General features: G+C 38.5%; 1 protein-coding gene across 2 annotated transcripts in view; it reads left to right on the top strand.

Annotated features, from left to right (window-relative positions):
* The window catches only part of SCYL2 (SCY1-like 2 (S. cerevisiae)), a 77,262-nt gene that overhangs the window by 37,667 nt on the left and 23,473 nt on the right, over window positions 1-16,122 (top strand). Inside the window, exons 5-11 of one of the 2 annotated variants that reach the window (XM_011934651.1) lie at window positions 8,491-8,640; window positions 9,888-10,109; window positions 10,881-10,997; window positions 12,264-12,389; window positions 13,331-13,507; window positions 15,444-15,455; window positions 15,566-15,688. In XM_011934651.1, coding sequence (XP_011790041.1) covers window positions 8,491-8,640; window positions 9,888-10,109; window positions 10,881-10,997; window positions 12,264-12,389; window positions 13,331-13,507; window positions 15,444-15,455; window positions 15,566-15,688 — 927 coding nt within the window. The remainder of the gene's footprint in view (window positions 1-8,490; window positions 8,641-9,887; window positions 10,110-10,880; window positions 10,998-12,263; window positions 12,390-13,330; window positions 13,508-15,443; window positions 15,456-15,565; window positions 15,689-16,122) is intronic. The other variant, XM_011934656.1, reaches the window with a different exon arrangement.

A 16,122-nucleotide genomic window follows, 5' to 3' on the forward strand; every position in this document is an offset into this window, starting at 1 on the left:
CACTCCAGCCCGGGCGACAGAGCGAGACTCCGTCTCAAAAAAAAAAAAAGAGTATTGACTATTAGCCCCCACTCTCTTCTGGCTTGTAGGGTTTCTGCAGAGAGATCTGCTGTTAATCTGATGGGCTTCTCTTTATGGGTAACCCGACCTTTCTCTCTGGCTGCCCTTAACATTTTTTCCTTCATTTCAACCTTGATGAATCTGATGATTATGTGTCTTGAGGTTGCTCTTCTCGAGGAGTATCTTTGTGGTGTTCTCTGTATTTTCTGAATTTGAACGTTGGCCTGTCTTGCTAGGTTGGGGAAATTCTCCTGGATAATATCCTGAAGAGGATTTTCCAACTTGATTCCATTCTCCCCTTCACTTTCAGGTACACCAGTCAAACGGAGTTTTGGTCTTTTCACATAGTCGCATATTTCTTGGAGGCTTTATTCATTCCTTTTCATTCTTTTTTCTCTAATCTCGTTTTGATACTTTATTTCATTAAGTTGATCTTCAGTCTCTGATATTCTTTCTTCTGCTTGATTGATTCGGCTATTAATAATTGTGTATGCTTCACAAAGTTCTCATGCTGTGTTTTTCAGCTCCATCAGGTCATTTATGTTCTTCTCTAAACTGGTTATTCTAGTTAGCAATTCCTCTTTTTTCAAGGTTCTTAACTTCCTTGCATTGGGTTAGAACATGCTTCTTTAACTCGGAGGAGTTTGTTATAACCCACCTTCTGAAGCCTACTTCTGTCAATTCATCAAACTCATTCTCTGTCCAGTTTTGTTCCCTTGCTGGTGAGGAGTTGTGATCCTTTGGAGGAGAAGAGGTGTTCTGGTTTTTGGAATTTTCAGCCTTTTTGTGCTGTTTTTTCCTCATCTTCGTGGATTTGTGTACCTTTGGTCTTTGATGTTGGTGACCTTCAAATGGGGTGTTTGTGTAGACGTCCTTTTTGTTGATGTTGATGCTTTCTGTTGATTCCTTTCTGTTCGTTAATTTTCCTTCTAACAGTCAGGCCCCACTGCTGCATGTCTGTTAGAGTTTGCTGGAGGTCCACTCCAGACCTTGTTTAACCTGTTTGCGGAGGCTGCAGAACAGCCAAAGATTGCTGCCTATTCGTTCCTCTGGAAGCTTCATCCCAGAGAGGCACCCACCAGATGCCAGCTGGAGCTGTCCTGTATGAGGTGTCTGTCGACCCCTGCTGGGAGGTGTCTCCCAGTCAGGAGGCACCGGGGTCAGGGACACACTTGATGAGGCAGTCTGTCCCTTAGCAGAGCTTGAGCGCTGTACTGGAAGATCAGCTGCTCTCTTCAGAGCCAGTAGGCAGAAATGTTTAAGTCTTCTGAAGCTGTGCCACAGCTGCCTCTCCCTCAAATGCTCTGTCTCAGGGAAATGGGAGTTTTATCTATAAGCCCCTGATTGGGGCTGCTGCCTTTCTTTCAGAGATGCCCTGCGCAGAGAGGAGGAATCTAGAGAGGCAGTCTGGTTATAGTGGCTTTGCAGCTGCAGTGGGCTCTGCCCAGTGCGAACTTCTAGGTGACTTCGTTTACACTGTGAGGGGAAAACCGACTACTCAAGCTTCAGTAATGGCAGACGCCTCTCCCGCACCAAGCTCGAATGTCCCAGGTCGATTTCAGACTGCTGTGCTGGCAGCAAGATTTTCAAGCCATTGGATCTTAGCTGGCTGGGCTCCTTGGGCGTGGGATCTGCTGATGAAGACCACTTGGCTCCCTGGCTTCAGCCTCCTTTCCAGGGGAGTGAACAGTTCTATCTTGCTGGAGTTCCAGGCACCACTGGGGTTTGAAAAACAAACTCCTGCAGCCAGCTTGGTGTCTGCCCAAACGGCACTCAGTTTTGTGCTTCAAACCCAGGGCCCTGGTGGTTTAGGCACCTGAGGGAATCTCCTCATCTGTAGGTTGCAAAGACCATGGGAAAAGCATAGTATCTGGGCCAGAATGCACCATCCCACATGGGACACATAGTCCTTCACGGCTTCCTCTGGCTACAGGAGGGAGTTTCCTGACCCCTTGAGCTTCCCAGGTGAGGCCAAGCCACACTCTGCTTCAGCTTACCCTCTGTGGGCTGCACCCACTGTCTACGGGCAAAATAACCAGCTAGCATCATAATGACAGGATCAAATTCACATATAGCAATATTAACCTTAAATGTAAATGGGCTAAATGCCCCAATTACACAGACTGGCAAATTGGATAAAGAGTCAAGACCCATCAGTGTGCTGTATTCAGGAGACTCATCTCACATGCAGAGACACACATAGGCTCAAAATAAAAGGATGGAGGAATATTTACGAAGCAAATGGGAAGCAAAAAAAAGGAGGGATTGCAGTCCTAGTCTCTGATATAACAGCCTTTAACCAACAAAGATCAAAAAAGACAAAGAAGGGCACTACATAATGGTACAGGGATCAATGCAACAAGAGGAGCTAACTATCCTAAATATATATGCACCCAATACAGGAGCACCCAGATTCGTAAAGCAAGTTCTTAGAGACCTACAAAAAGACTTAGACTCCCACACAATAACAGTGGGAGACTTTACACCCCACTGTCAATATTAGACAGATCAGTGAGACAGAAAATTAACAAAGGTATTCAGGACTTGGAACTCACCTCTGGACCAAGTGACCCAAATAGACATCTACAGAACTCTCCCCCCAAATCAACAGAACATACATTCTTCTCAGCACCACATCACACTTATTTTAAAATTGATCACATAATTGGAAGTAAAACACTCCTCAGCAAATGCAAAAGAACAGAAATCATAACAAACAATCTCTCAGACCATAGTGCAATCAAATTAGAACTCAGGATTAAGAAACTCACTTAAAACCACACAACTATATGGAAACTGAAGAATGTGCTCCTGAATGACTACTGGGTAATTAATGAAATTAAGGCAGAAATAAATAAGTTATTTGAAACCAATAAGAACAAAGACACAACATACCAGAATCTCTGGGACACAGCTAAAGCAGTGTGTAGAGGGAAATTTATAGCACTAAATGTCCACAGGAGAAAGCAGGAAAGATCTAAAATCAACACCCTAACGTCACAATTAAAAGAAAAGCAAGAGCAAACAAATTCAAAAGCTAGCAGAAGACAAGAAATAACTAAGATTAGAGCAGAACTAAAGGAGATAGAGACATGAAAAACCCTTAAAAAAAATCAGGGAATCCAGGGCCGGGTTTTTAAAAAGATTAACAAAATACGTAGACTGCTATCTTCTTTATTAGCCAGACTAATAAAGAAGAAAGGAGAGAAGAATCAGATAGATGCAATAAAAAATGATAAAGGGGATATCACCACTGATCCCACAGAAATACAAACTACCATCAGAGAATACTATAAGCCCATCTATGCAAATAAACTAGAAAATCTAAAAGAAATGGATAAATTCCTGGACACATACACCCTCCCAAGACTAAACCAGGAAGAAGTCGAATCCCTGAATAGACCAATAACAAATTCTGAAATTGATACAGTAATTAATAGCCTGCCAACCAAAAAAAGCCCAGGACCAGACGGGTTCACAGCCAAATTCTACCAGAGGTATAAGGAGCTAGTACCATTCCTTCTGAAACTATTCCAAACAATAGAAAAAGAGGGACTCCTCCCTAACTCATTTTATGAGGCCACCATCATCCTGATACCAAAACCTGGCAGATATGCAACAAAAAAAAGAAAATTTCAGGCCAATATCCCTGATGAACATCGATGCAAAAATCCTCAATAAAATACTGGCAAACCGAATCCAGCAGCACATCAAAAAGCTTATCCACCACGATCAAGTTGTCTTCATACCTGGGATGCAAGGCTGGTTCAATATTGCAAATCATTAAACATAATCCATCACATTAACAGAACCAATGACAAAAACCATATGATTATGTCAATAGATGCAGAAAAGGCCTTTGATAAAATTCAACAGCTCTTCATGCTAAAAACTCAATAAACTAGGTATTGATGGAATGTATCTCAAAATAACAAGAGCCATTTATGACAGACTCACAGCCAGTATCATACTGAATGGGTAAAAGCTGGAAGCATTCCCTTTGAAAACCGGCACAAATGCCCTCTCTCAGCACTCCTATTCAACATTGTATTGGAAGTTCTGGCCAGGGCAATCAGGCAAGAGAATGAAATAAAGGGTATTCAGATAGGAAGAGAGGAAGTCAAATTGTCTCTGTTTGCAGATGACATGATTGTGTATTTAGAAAACCCCATCGTCTCAGGCCCAAATCTCCTTATGCTGATAAGCAACTTCAGCAAAGTCTCAGGATACGAAATCAAAAAATAACAAGCATTGCTATGCAACAATAACGGACAAACAGAGAGCCAAATAAGTGAATTCCCATTCACAATTGATACAAAAAAAATGAAATACCTAGGAACACAACTTACAAGGAATGTGAAGGACCTCTTCAAGGAGAGCTACAAACCACTGCTGAAGGAAATAAGAGAGGACACAAACAAATGGAAAAACATTCCATGCTCATGGATAGGAAGAATTAATATCGTGGAAATGGCCATACTGCCTAAAATAATTTATAGATTGCTATCCCCATCAAACTAGCATTGACTTTCTTCACAGAATTAGAAAAAAGTACTTTACATTTCGTATGGAACCAAAAGAAGCCTATATAACCAAGGCAAACCTAAGCAAAAAGAACAAAGCTGGAAGCGTCGTGCTACCTGACTTCAACCTATACTATAAGGCTGCAGCAACCAAAACAGCATGGTACTGATACCAAAACAGATATATAGACCAATGAAACAGAACAGAGGCCTCAGAAACAATGCCACACATCTACAACCATCTGATCTTTGACAAACCTGACGAAAACAAGCAATGGGGAAAGGATTTCCTATTTAATGAATGATGTTGGGAAAACTGGCTAGCCATATGCAGAAAACCGAAACTGGACCCCTTCCTTACACCTTATACAAAAACTAACTCAAGGTGGATTAAAGACTTAACTGTAAGACCTAAAACCATAAAATCCCTAGAAAAAAGCTAGGCAATACCATTCAGGACTTAGGCATGGGCAAAGACTTCATGACTAAAGCACCAAAAGCAATGGCAACAAAAGCCAAAATTGACAAACAGAATCTAATTAAACTAAAGAGCTTCTGCACAGCAAAAGAAACTATCATCAGAGTGAACAGGCAACCTACAGAATGGGAGAAAAATTTTGCAATCTATCCATCTGACAAAGGGCTGATATCTAGAATCTATAAGGAACTTAAACAAATTTACAAGAAAAAACAACCCCATCAAAAAGTGGGCAAAGGATATGAACAGACATTTCTGAAAAGGACATTTATGCAGCCAACAAACATGAAAAAAAGCTCATCATCACTGGTCATTAGAGAAATGCAAATCAAAACCAGTAAGATACCATCTCACGCCAGTTAGAATGGCGATCATTAAAAAGTCAGGAAACAACAGATGCTGGAGAGGATGTGGAGAAATAGGAATGCTTTCACACTGCTGGTGGGAGTGTAAATTAGTTCAACCATTGTTGAAGACAGTATGGCGATTCTTCAAGGATCTAGAACCAAAAATACTATTTGACTCAGCAATCCCATTACTGGGTGTATACCCAAAGGATTATAAATGATTCTACTATAAAGACACATGCACACATATGTTTATTGCAGCACTGTTCACAATAGGAACCAGTCCAAATGCCCATCAGTGATAGACTGGATAAAGAAAATGTGGCACATATACATCATGGAATACTATGCAGCCATGATAAAGGATGAGTTCACGTCCTTTGCAGGGACATGGATGAAGCTGGATACTATCATTCTCAGCAAACTAACATAGAAACAGAAAACCAAACACCGCATGTTCTCACTCATAAGTGGGAGTTGAACAATGAGAACACATGGACACAGGGAAGGGAGCATCGCACACCGGGGCCTGTCGGGGTGGGAGGCTAGGAAAGGGATAGTATTAGGAGAAATACCTAATGTAGGTGACAGGTTGATGGGTGCAGCAAACCACTATGGCACATGTATACCTATGTAAAAAAACTGCATGTTCTGCACATGTATCACAGAACTTAAAGTGTAACAATTAAAAAAGAAAAGAAATTGCAGTCCTTGTGTAGTCCTAGACTGCCTTTCAAGTTTATCTAGGTCCCTAGAACACTTTGGTTCATGGTGGAGAGGGCTGTCAAGAAACTCAAGTTCTGACCTCTATGATGGGTGATTCCCATCTGACTAGGTCTGGTTCAAGTGCTCCCTTAGAGCATGTATGCTAGTTGAGCCCAGCATGGCTTTGCTTTCTGCTGTTACAGGGTAGCACTGATATCAGTATAAAGTCTCCTAGTCACTACACTCTCCTCCAAGTGCACAGATTATGTCTGCATGCTGTACAGCCCCCGTAAGGGACTGGGGAGAGATGGAGTTGGCAATTGAGGACTGACTGTGTAACCAGCCATGAAAGAGCACTTCTTCAGTGCTTCTTTCAATGATACAAAGTTAAAACCAGGTACTATGAGTGCTCACCTGATGTTTGGTTATTTTGATTTTTTATTTTATTTATTTATTTTTTGGTGCATAGCTAGTGTTTAAAATTTGGTGTTCCTGCGCAGGGAGGATATACGGTATAGGATTCTATTTGGCCATCTTATTCTTCCCTCTTCCATCTTAACCATTTTTAAGTGTACATTTGAGTCTATTCATTAAGTGCATTCACATTGTCATGGAACCATCACCACCATACATCTCCACAGTTGTTTTTGTCTTAGAAATCTGAAACTGTGCCCCTGAAACAATAGCTCCTTATTCCTCCAACTGCCCCTACCTTCTTTCCCCTGGCAACTACAGTTATAGTTTCTGTCTCTATGAATTTGACTACTCTAGGTACTTCATGTAAGTGAAATCATACTACCGTATCATACTACTGTATCATACTACTGTTTGTCGTTTTGTGACTGGCCTGTGTTAGCATAATGTTCTCAAAGTTCATCCATGTTGTAGCATTTGTTAGAATTTCCTTCCTTTTAAAGGCTAAATAATATTCCATTATATGTATATACATAGCAATTCAAGTGTCCATTGATAAATGATAGTTGCTTATACATGTTATAAGCAGCTTATGTGCCCAGTCATCTATCAATGGACACTTGAATTGCTTCCACATTTTGGCTATTGTGAATAATGCTGCTATGAAAGTGGGTATACAAGCATCTGTGTAAGACCCTGCTTTCAATTCTTTGGAGTATCTACCCAGAAATGGAATTGCTGGATCATACACTGATTCTATTTTTAATTTGGGGGGGTAACAATTGTACTGTTTTACATAGCACCTATATTCCCACCAACAGTGCGTAAAGATTCTAATTTCTCCTTATCCTCACCAGCAGTTATTATTTTTTTCTCCCTATTTTAATTATCCCATGGTATGTAAAGATGTGGATTTTCTTTTTTTCTTTTTCTTTTTTTTTGGAGATGGAGTCTCACTCTGTTGCCCAGGCTGGAGTTCAGTGGCGCAATCTCAGCTCACTACAACCGCCACCTCCCAGGTTCAAGCGATTCTTCTGCCTCAGCCTACCGAGTAGCTGGGTCTAGAGGCACGCGCCACCACACCTGGCTAATTTTTGTATTTTTGGTAGAGATGGGGTTTCACCAGGTTGGCTAGACTGGTCTCGAACTCCAACCTCCTGTGATCCACCTGCCTCGACCTCCCAAAGGGTTGGGATTACAGGCGTGAGCCACTGTACCCAGCCTGAATTTTCTTTTTCTAAATAGTAGCCATCCTCATGGGTGTGAGGTGAGAGCTCATTGTGGTTTTGATTTGCATTTCCCTAATGATTAGTGACTTTGAGCATCTTTTCATGTGTTTATTGGCCTTTCGTGTCTTCTTTAGAATGTATGTTCAAGTCCTGGAAATCAGTGTTCATTGGTTTGCCAAAAGCTACTCCTTGGAAACAGAAATCTAACCTTTAGTCTTGGTTGACACATTTGGTGGTGATGTCAGGGGCAAATATAAAAATTACCAAATATTAATCCAATGTGAGAATAAGTGAACTTCACTTGAATATTTGAAAACTGAGTACAATACTATTCAGGAACACTGAATTTCAATCTGAAGTGTAAGTATATAAAAATCTTAATATTCACCATCTGCAACTCAAGAATCAAAGATTCCCTCACTTTTCAAACTCAGAAACTGAATACATTTGGACATCAAAAGATTCTTTATCTTTTTGTCTGCTTATATGCATATAGGAAGGAACTTAATAGGTGTACTCTGGTTTTATAACTAGATTTTTCTCGCTGATCCTCAGATTGTCCTGGTAATTGACTGCATCTATGTATACTTTGGTATTTATGATGAAATTTGATTTTTAGCTGACATGCAAAACTTTTATTGTGAGGAGTAGCAGTAATTATGATTTTTATGAGACATTTTATTGTAATTGAAAGGAGTTTTATTTAGTGTAAAATGTGTTTTTTCCATTTACAGGTTTCTGAAGGATTGTCATTCTTGCATAGCAGTGTGAAAATGGTACATGGAAATATTACTCCTGAAAATATAATTCTGAATAAAAGTGGAGCCTGGAAAATAATGGGTTTTGATTTTTGTGTATCATCAACCAATCCTTCTGAGCAAGAGGTATGAAAGTTTTAGTCTTCTAATTTTTGAGGCCAGGGGAATTTTGATTGTATCTGGAATGGACTAGAAACAGGCTATGTGGTACAGTGGTATGTTTAGATGTACAGCTTTATAGAAAATTTCTGGTGTTCATTGCACTTAAGAGTGTTCTTCGGCACATTACTACCACAGTAGTTAATGTTACTTGAGAAAAGGATGCAAGAGTTAAATAAATTTAAGAACTATTCAGTTAAATAGGGTTTTTTTTTTTTTCCTCAGAATGTCAAATGCAATAACACATGTGACTCTAGCAGCGTTTCCCGTTTATTGGGTCATGGAATATTCTTTATATTCTTTAGGGAGCATAATCATAGCAATAGCAATAGCTAACATTCTTATTGAAGCACTTTTCCACACACTTTTTCTGTACTTATTTAATCCTTACAATAACTCAATGGGGTATAGGAATAATACAGATAAGTTAAGTAGGCTCAGAGAATAAAAGAACCTGCCTACATTTTGGTAGATGTAAGTGATAGAGCCAGAATTTGAACACAGCCATTCCGCTTCCAAAGCACCTTTTCTTAATGATTAGGATACCTGCCTATTCATACTTAGAGAAACACTGCATTAAATCAGTTCTGCTTTGTGTTGATTGGGTCTGCATGGCATAGAAGATCCTTGGTGATGTGGCACTTATGATCCTTGGTGATAGGTTTTTATTATATGTACTTGTTAGAGGGCCTGTGATTTGACCTAAGATTTATAAGTTGAGCAGCCATTTTTAAGGTAATCAGAACTAACTCGTATTGGTTGAATATATACCATGAGTGGGTCAGACACTATGCTAGGTCAAACTTCTACACATTTGTTTAATTCTTACTACAATCTTTTGAACTTTTTAACTAAATCACATAGCTAATTAGTGAAAGAACAAATTTCAAACAACAGTCTCTATCTGAGCTCATACAATTTTTGAAGCCTATGTATCATAAAACATGAGCCAGACCTTCACATGTTCATATTACATATTACAGTGATAATTTGTCTTCTGGAAGAGACTCCAGTAATCTCAGTTGTAACAGTTCTTATTTCTCAGTTTGTTGCATGAACTTTTTTACATTTGGGGATTTGGGAATTTTGGGATTGAAGATGTGATGGCATATTTACTTGCATAACCGAGTAGAAATTTAAAGATAGATTGCTACTGCTTGATAGTTGTTTGGTTGAATTTGAAGTAACCCATGTAATTCCTTTTCTTACTACAGCCTAAATTTCCTTGTAAAGAATGGGACCCAAATTTACCTTCATTGTGTCTTCCAAATCCTGAATATTTGGCTCCTGAATACATACTTTCTGTGAGCTGTGAAACAGCCAGTGATATGTATTCTTTAGGAACTGTTATGTATGCTGTATTTAATAAAGGGAAACCTATATTTGAAGTCAACAAGCAAGATATTTACAAGAGTTTCAGTAGGCAGTTGGATCAGGTATTTGCCTATAAATAATTTCCTTGCATTAAAAAATTTATTAAATGTGTCTTTGATTTTTTTTCCAAAATATGTTCAGGAAATTGTGTAAATGACATGAGTATCTCATTTTAAGTTTGCATAAGATCAGTTTAACAATTTAATATATTTTTATTTTAACAAATTTGTAAGTAACGCAGACTAGGCCAGGTGCGCTGGTTCACGCCTATAATCCCAGCACTTGGGGAGACCCCAGGTGGGTGGATCACTTGAGTCCAGGAGTTTGAGACCAGCCGTAACATGGCTAAACCCCTTCTCTACAAACAAACAAACAAAAAAATACAAAAAATTAGCCGGGCTTGGTGGCACATGCCTGTAGTCCGAGCTACTTGGAAGGCCAAGGTGGGAGGATCACTTGAGCCTGGGAGTTTGAGGCTGCAGTGAGTTGTGATTGTGCCACTGTATGCCAGCCTGGGGTGACATAGTGAGACCCTGTCTCAAAAAGTTTTTTGTTTCAAATAAATAAAGAGGACTAGTTGAAGGTTGTTACTAGAATTTGAATCATGGCATTTGAGTAAATATAAATACTGGAACATTTTCCTATAGGAATAGAAACAATTTTGGGTATTAAAGATAAGGATTTTGTTTTGCAACAATAGAATTAACAATTTGTTTAAAATGTGGTCAGTATATTTGTAGTAAAATATTGAGTAAATTTTTAAATGTTTTCTTAAATGTATGTATCATTTAAAATATTTTATACTCATTTAATGTTATCGCTCTTTTGAATAGTTGAGTCGTTTAGGATCTAGTTCACTTACAAATATACCTGAGGAAGTTCGTGAACATGTAAAGCTACTGTTAAATGTAACTCCAACTGTAAGACCAGATGCAGATCAAATGACCAAGGTGAGTACATGTGGATTTCTGCCTAAGACGGAGGGACAAAAAATGAGTTGAAGTAGATTAAGTTTTTGGGTTTTCTTTAAATTTTTTTCCCCCAGAGATCCCTATTCTGAGATTAAGTTCTTCTAAAGCAACAGTCAGATATAGCCCCAAGTAACATCTGTATCCTTGAATGTGTTAAATATTCAACTTTGCTTAATCTTACACAGCTAAGTATGTACATAATTGCTCTGATAGAAAATTAAGATTTCAAATAAGCAGAGTGCTAACAGTCACAATTAAGTAAACATATTCTAGTCTCCTGGAGAACTCATATTCCTTTATTTCACTCATATAACCATGGATTTTTTTTTTTTTTTTTTTTAAGACGGAGTTTTGCTCTGTCATCCAGCCTGGAGTGTAGTGGCACGATCTCGGCTCACTGCAACCTCCACCTCCCAGGTTCAAGCGATTCTCATGCCTCAGCCTCCCAAATAGTTGGGATTACAGGCACCCACCACCACACCTGGCTAATTTTTGTATTTTTTGTAGAGACGGAGTTTCACCATGTTGGCTAGGCTGGTCTCAAACTCCTGACCTCAGGTGATCCGCCCGCCTCGGCCTCCCAAAGTGCTGGGATTATAGGCGTGAGCCACCGTGCCCAGGCCAACCATGGATTTTAACTAATAACTGGTATTTTTATGCCTTCAAGTTATTTTATTTAATCTTTCAATATTTTACACTTACATAAAAAAGTTTTTACCCAGCCAATTCGCAGGTACAGATTCCAAAGATTTAAATTTGAAAAATAATTTATTTTCTTATTCAGAGCTTTTTTTTTTTTTTTTTTTTTTTGTGAGGCGGAGTCTCGCTCTGTCACCCAGACTGGAGTGCAGTGGCCGGGTCTCAGCTCACTGCAAGCTCTGCCTTCCGGGTTTACACCATTCTCCTGCCTCAGCCTCCCAAGTAGCTGGGGCTACAGGCGCCCGCCACCTCGCCCGGCTAGTTTTTGTATTTTTAGTAGAGACGGGGTTTCACCGTGTTAGCCAGGATGGTCTCGATCTCCTGACCTCGTGATCCGCCCATCTCGGCCTCCCAAAGTGCTGGGATTACAGGCTTGAGCCACCGCGCCCGGCCCAGAGCTTTATAATTAGAATATCTAAGGTGATCTTCAGCATTTTGCTAAATGTTTCTGAGTATTTTTTTTAACCGTATTGTGACAGTTTCAGATATGAGAAGTACTTTCAACTTAACATTTATCAAAATACTTTATTTCCATTGTTTTTTTAGATTCCCTTCTTTGATGATGTTGGTGCAGTAACACTGCAATATTTTGATACCTTATTCCAAAGAGATAATCTTCAGAAATCACAGTTTTTCAAAGGACTGCCAAAGGTTTTACCAAAACTACCCAAGGTTTGTTGTTGATAGTTTCTTATTAATAACCAGGATTTTAGAAGTTTAATGTTTATTTTGACTTACTACCATAACTGTTCCAAGGAAATAATGTAACTTTGCCTGAGGTACATAAATGACTATAAAACACTGCCGACTGAAGCCAAAAGTTCAATGGACCTCTTTTGCACTGTCCAAAAATAAATAGAATAAAAAATTTAGAAGGATACTAACTAGGCAGAGATAGCAGTTGGACATTAACAGTCAGAAGAAGAGTCCATAAGCTATCATGTGGAGTTCACTGTCTCACCAGCAATTAAAGGGGTGCCTCTGTTGATGTTAGCCTTTCCAATTCCTTTACTCCTTTTCTGACTTACTAAATGGTGAGTGTAATACAGTTTTTAAAATGTTGGTGAATGCTGAAGAGGAATACTGGTTGGAATACTAATAATTCCTGGTTGTAAAAACATTCAGTGTTTAATCTATCAGATATTCGTTGGTTACCTACTGTTTGCCTGACCCTTTACTTAGATGCTATGGAGAATAAAGAGGAGGCATGAAATATTGTCCCTGCTTTCAGGCCCTTACAGTAAGTGTAGCTAGGGTTAACATGTGAAACAGTTAACAGTACATGATAGTGTTTATGTTGTGTGGTATGAATCATAAGTAATGAGGCAATTAAGAGAGAAACAAACATAGCCCTGAAGACTAATTAGGGAAGGTTTCCTACAGGTAAGGTGACTGTGTGTCCCCTTTTACTCATGACCTTCCCAGTTTATGCTATTTATCCTTGCATAATTAGCAATAGCATCCCATTGTACTCTCAAAATATATGAGTTTCCATCATAAATTGTATGGTCACCTTACCTAAAGAGATTAGAGATTTCAGACTGTAGTGTTAATTAATACTAAAAACCTGAAATAATTTTTTTTTTTAAATAAAAAAAATTTTTGCCTTTCAGCGTGTCATTGTGCAGAGAATTTTGCCTTGTTTGACTTCAGAATTTGTAAACCCTGACATGGTACCTTTTGTTTTGCCCAATGTTCTACTGATTGCTGAGGAATGCACCAAAGAAGAATATGTCAAATTAATTCTACCTGAACTTGGCCCTGTGTTTAAGCAGCAGGAGCCAATCCAGGTATGTTACAGATATTTTTGTGTATTTATCTACTGTTATTTATGATGGTGACTATCACTGAAAACAAAAGAAATGAATATATGACTTAAAAAAAAACTGAGGTAAGTGTACGAGACTTTCTTTTCCATTAGTCAGAAAGCCACTTTACATGTTCGAAGCAAACTATTTTCAAAATTATGATTGAACTTTGCAGTTAAACGTCTATAGCTCTCCATAAGTTACCATTTCAGAAAATAAACTGCAATGAAATTTTGCATGTGTTACACTGTTCTTTGTGTACCATATATATACTTTGTAGAAAGTTACAGGTTTAGGAAAATAAATACTTGTTTTTCTCTTGCACTTTGAAGTATTAGAAGTATTTTTGATTATTTTGTTATTTAAGTCTTTAATATGTAGGTGCTTTTTGCCAGTTGTTTCTCTCCATTTTATTGCTAATAACTACTTCCACTGGGATAGAAAAATGCTTACAGCACCATGGAAATGATGTGTGTGTGTATTGTAAGTGGAAAAAGTAATCAGTCTCTCATGTACATGATGTATATTTGCTACATTCAAGGTAATGTTGGATTTAAGAGCAGTAGGGTCACATACCTGGGTTGAACTGTGGCTTTTTTATCTCCTTACTTGAAGTATGACTTGCGTCATTACCATCTTAAAGCTTCTATTTCCTCATTTCTGCAATGAAAAGGATTGTTGAGATTAAATGAAATTTTCTGGCACATAGCAGATATTGTTACATGTTTGTACCACTGTATAATAATATCTTATTAGTTATATATCAACTATCTGATTTAATGGTTTCATGATTCTTTGTAGTCCTTCCCTTGAAAGGAGGGGAACAGAAGCAAGTATGTGGTGGTAAGGCGAGAGTTTCTGTGGATTAGGGAAAGAACAAGTGAGGGAGCTGTAGCCTTTGAAGCAGGATTCCCCCAAATGGTCAAGGTGTCATGAGGGAATGTTGGTGGAGCCACTGTTCCCTAAGCTATGCATCAGTCAAGATAGTACCCTAAGGAACCTATAATCTGAATTCTTATTTGTCTCCATTCTTTTTTCTCTTAGTTGTCCAGTTAAAAATAGCTTTTGGGCCAGGTGCAGTGGCTCACACCTGTAATCCCAGTTCTTTGGCATGCCAAAGCAGGCAGATTGCTTGAGCTCAGGAGTTCAAGACCAGTCTGGGCAACATCGTGAAACCCTGTCTCTACAAACAAATACAGAAATAAGCCGGGTGCCTGCCTGTGGTCCAGCTACTCAGGAGGCTGAGGTGGGAGGATCACCTGAGCCCTGAGAGGTCAAGGCTGTGGTAAGCTATGATCGCGCCACTGCACTCCAGCCTGGGTGACAGAGTGAGTCACCTGTCTCAAAAAATAAACAAAAAAAATTTTTTTTTCTTCTGAATATTCTTCCCTGAGTCTTGGCAAAGCTAATTTCTGCATAAATAGAAGGGGCAGTATGTTCCTTATAATTTTAGTGTGTGTAAGAATGACCAGGGACAACTTAAAAACATTTTTTTCTAAAATTTTTTTGTAAGAGATAGGGTCTTGCTGTGTTACCTTGGCTGAACTCAACTTCTGGACTCAATCAATTCCCCTGTCTCAGCCTCCCAAATAGCTGGGACTGCAGGTATGTGCCACTGTACCTGGTGTCTGGAATTTTTTCTTACACTCCTTCTTAGTTCTGTACTTCTCTTTTTCTCTTGAGCTTCGTAGAAGCCAAGTGATGGAATTTACTTCTTTGGGATATCTCACTTTACTGGCTTTTTTCACCCTGTAGCTTTCCAGATAGTTGGTACATGTGGGCAAGTGAGAGATTACTGTAGACATGTGAGAGATTAGTCTTTATTTAATTAACATTTAAACTCAGAGAGATGTTAAATATTGTGCCTCCAGAAATGTAAGAGACTTGATTTGTATGTTTTTGTCTTCCACGCATTCAGGCTAGCAACATGGTGAGTGTCAAAATATATGAGTTATTCTTTTGAAGAAGCTTTACATTTGGCATATATTGAATCTCTCAAAGATTCCAGGTTTCAATACATTGTTTCCATTTTCTAAACAGATTTTGTTAATTTTCCTACAAAAAATGGATTTGCTACTAACCAAAACCCCTCCTGATGAGATAAAGAACAGTGTTCTACCCATGGTTTACAGAGCACTAGAAGCTCCTTCCATTCAGATCCAGGTACAGTATTTGATTTGTTTTTCTTTAATGATGATTTTGATTCTTAAAGCAGAAGAAGAGGTATAAAGTACATTTTGGATTTAAATCATAAAATACGTAACTCAATAATAAATATGTTTATCTTTTGAATCACATTATTGATATACTGTAACTAAAATATATTCACTCCTAACTAATTTAAAGAATCAGTGTATTGTAAGTGAAAAAAGTAATCAGTCTGTGTACATAATACTTGTATTATGAGGTCGATTTGTTGCTTTTATTTATCAGAAATGTACTATTATGGAAGAAGATTTGATATATTGTAGTTTGTATTATTGTATACCTTCTTCTTTCTGCTTCCTTGTAAACTGATAATTATGAACAAAAATTCCAAAGGTACATGTGCCTTTTTCTTTTTTTTTTTTTTTTTTTTTAAGACGGAGTTTTGCTCT

The sequence above is a fragment of the Colobus angolensis genome, unplaced genomic scaffold (assembly GCF_000951035.1).
Source record: "Colobus angolensis palliatus isolate OR3802 unplaced genomic scaffold, Cang.pa_1.0 Scaffold10, whole genome shotgun sequence".
In the NCBI taxonomy this organism is placed as follows: domain Eukaryota; kingdom Metazoa; phylum Chordata; class Mammalia; order Primates; family Cercopithecidae; genus Colobus; species Colobus angolensis.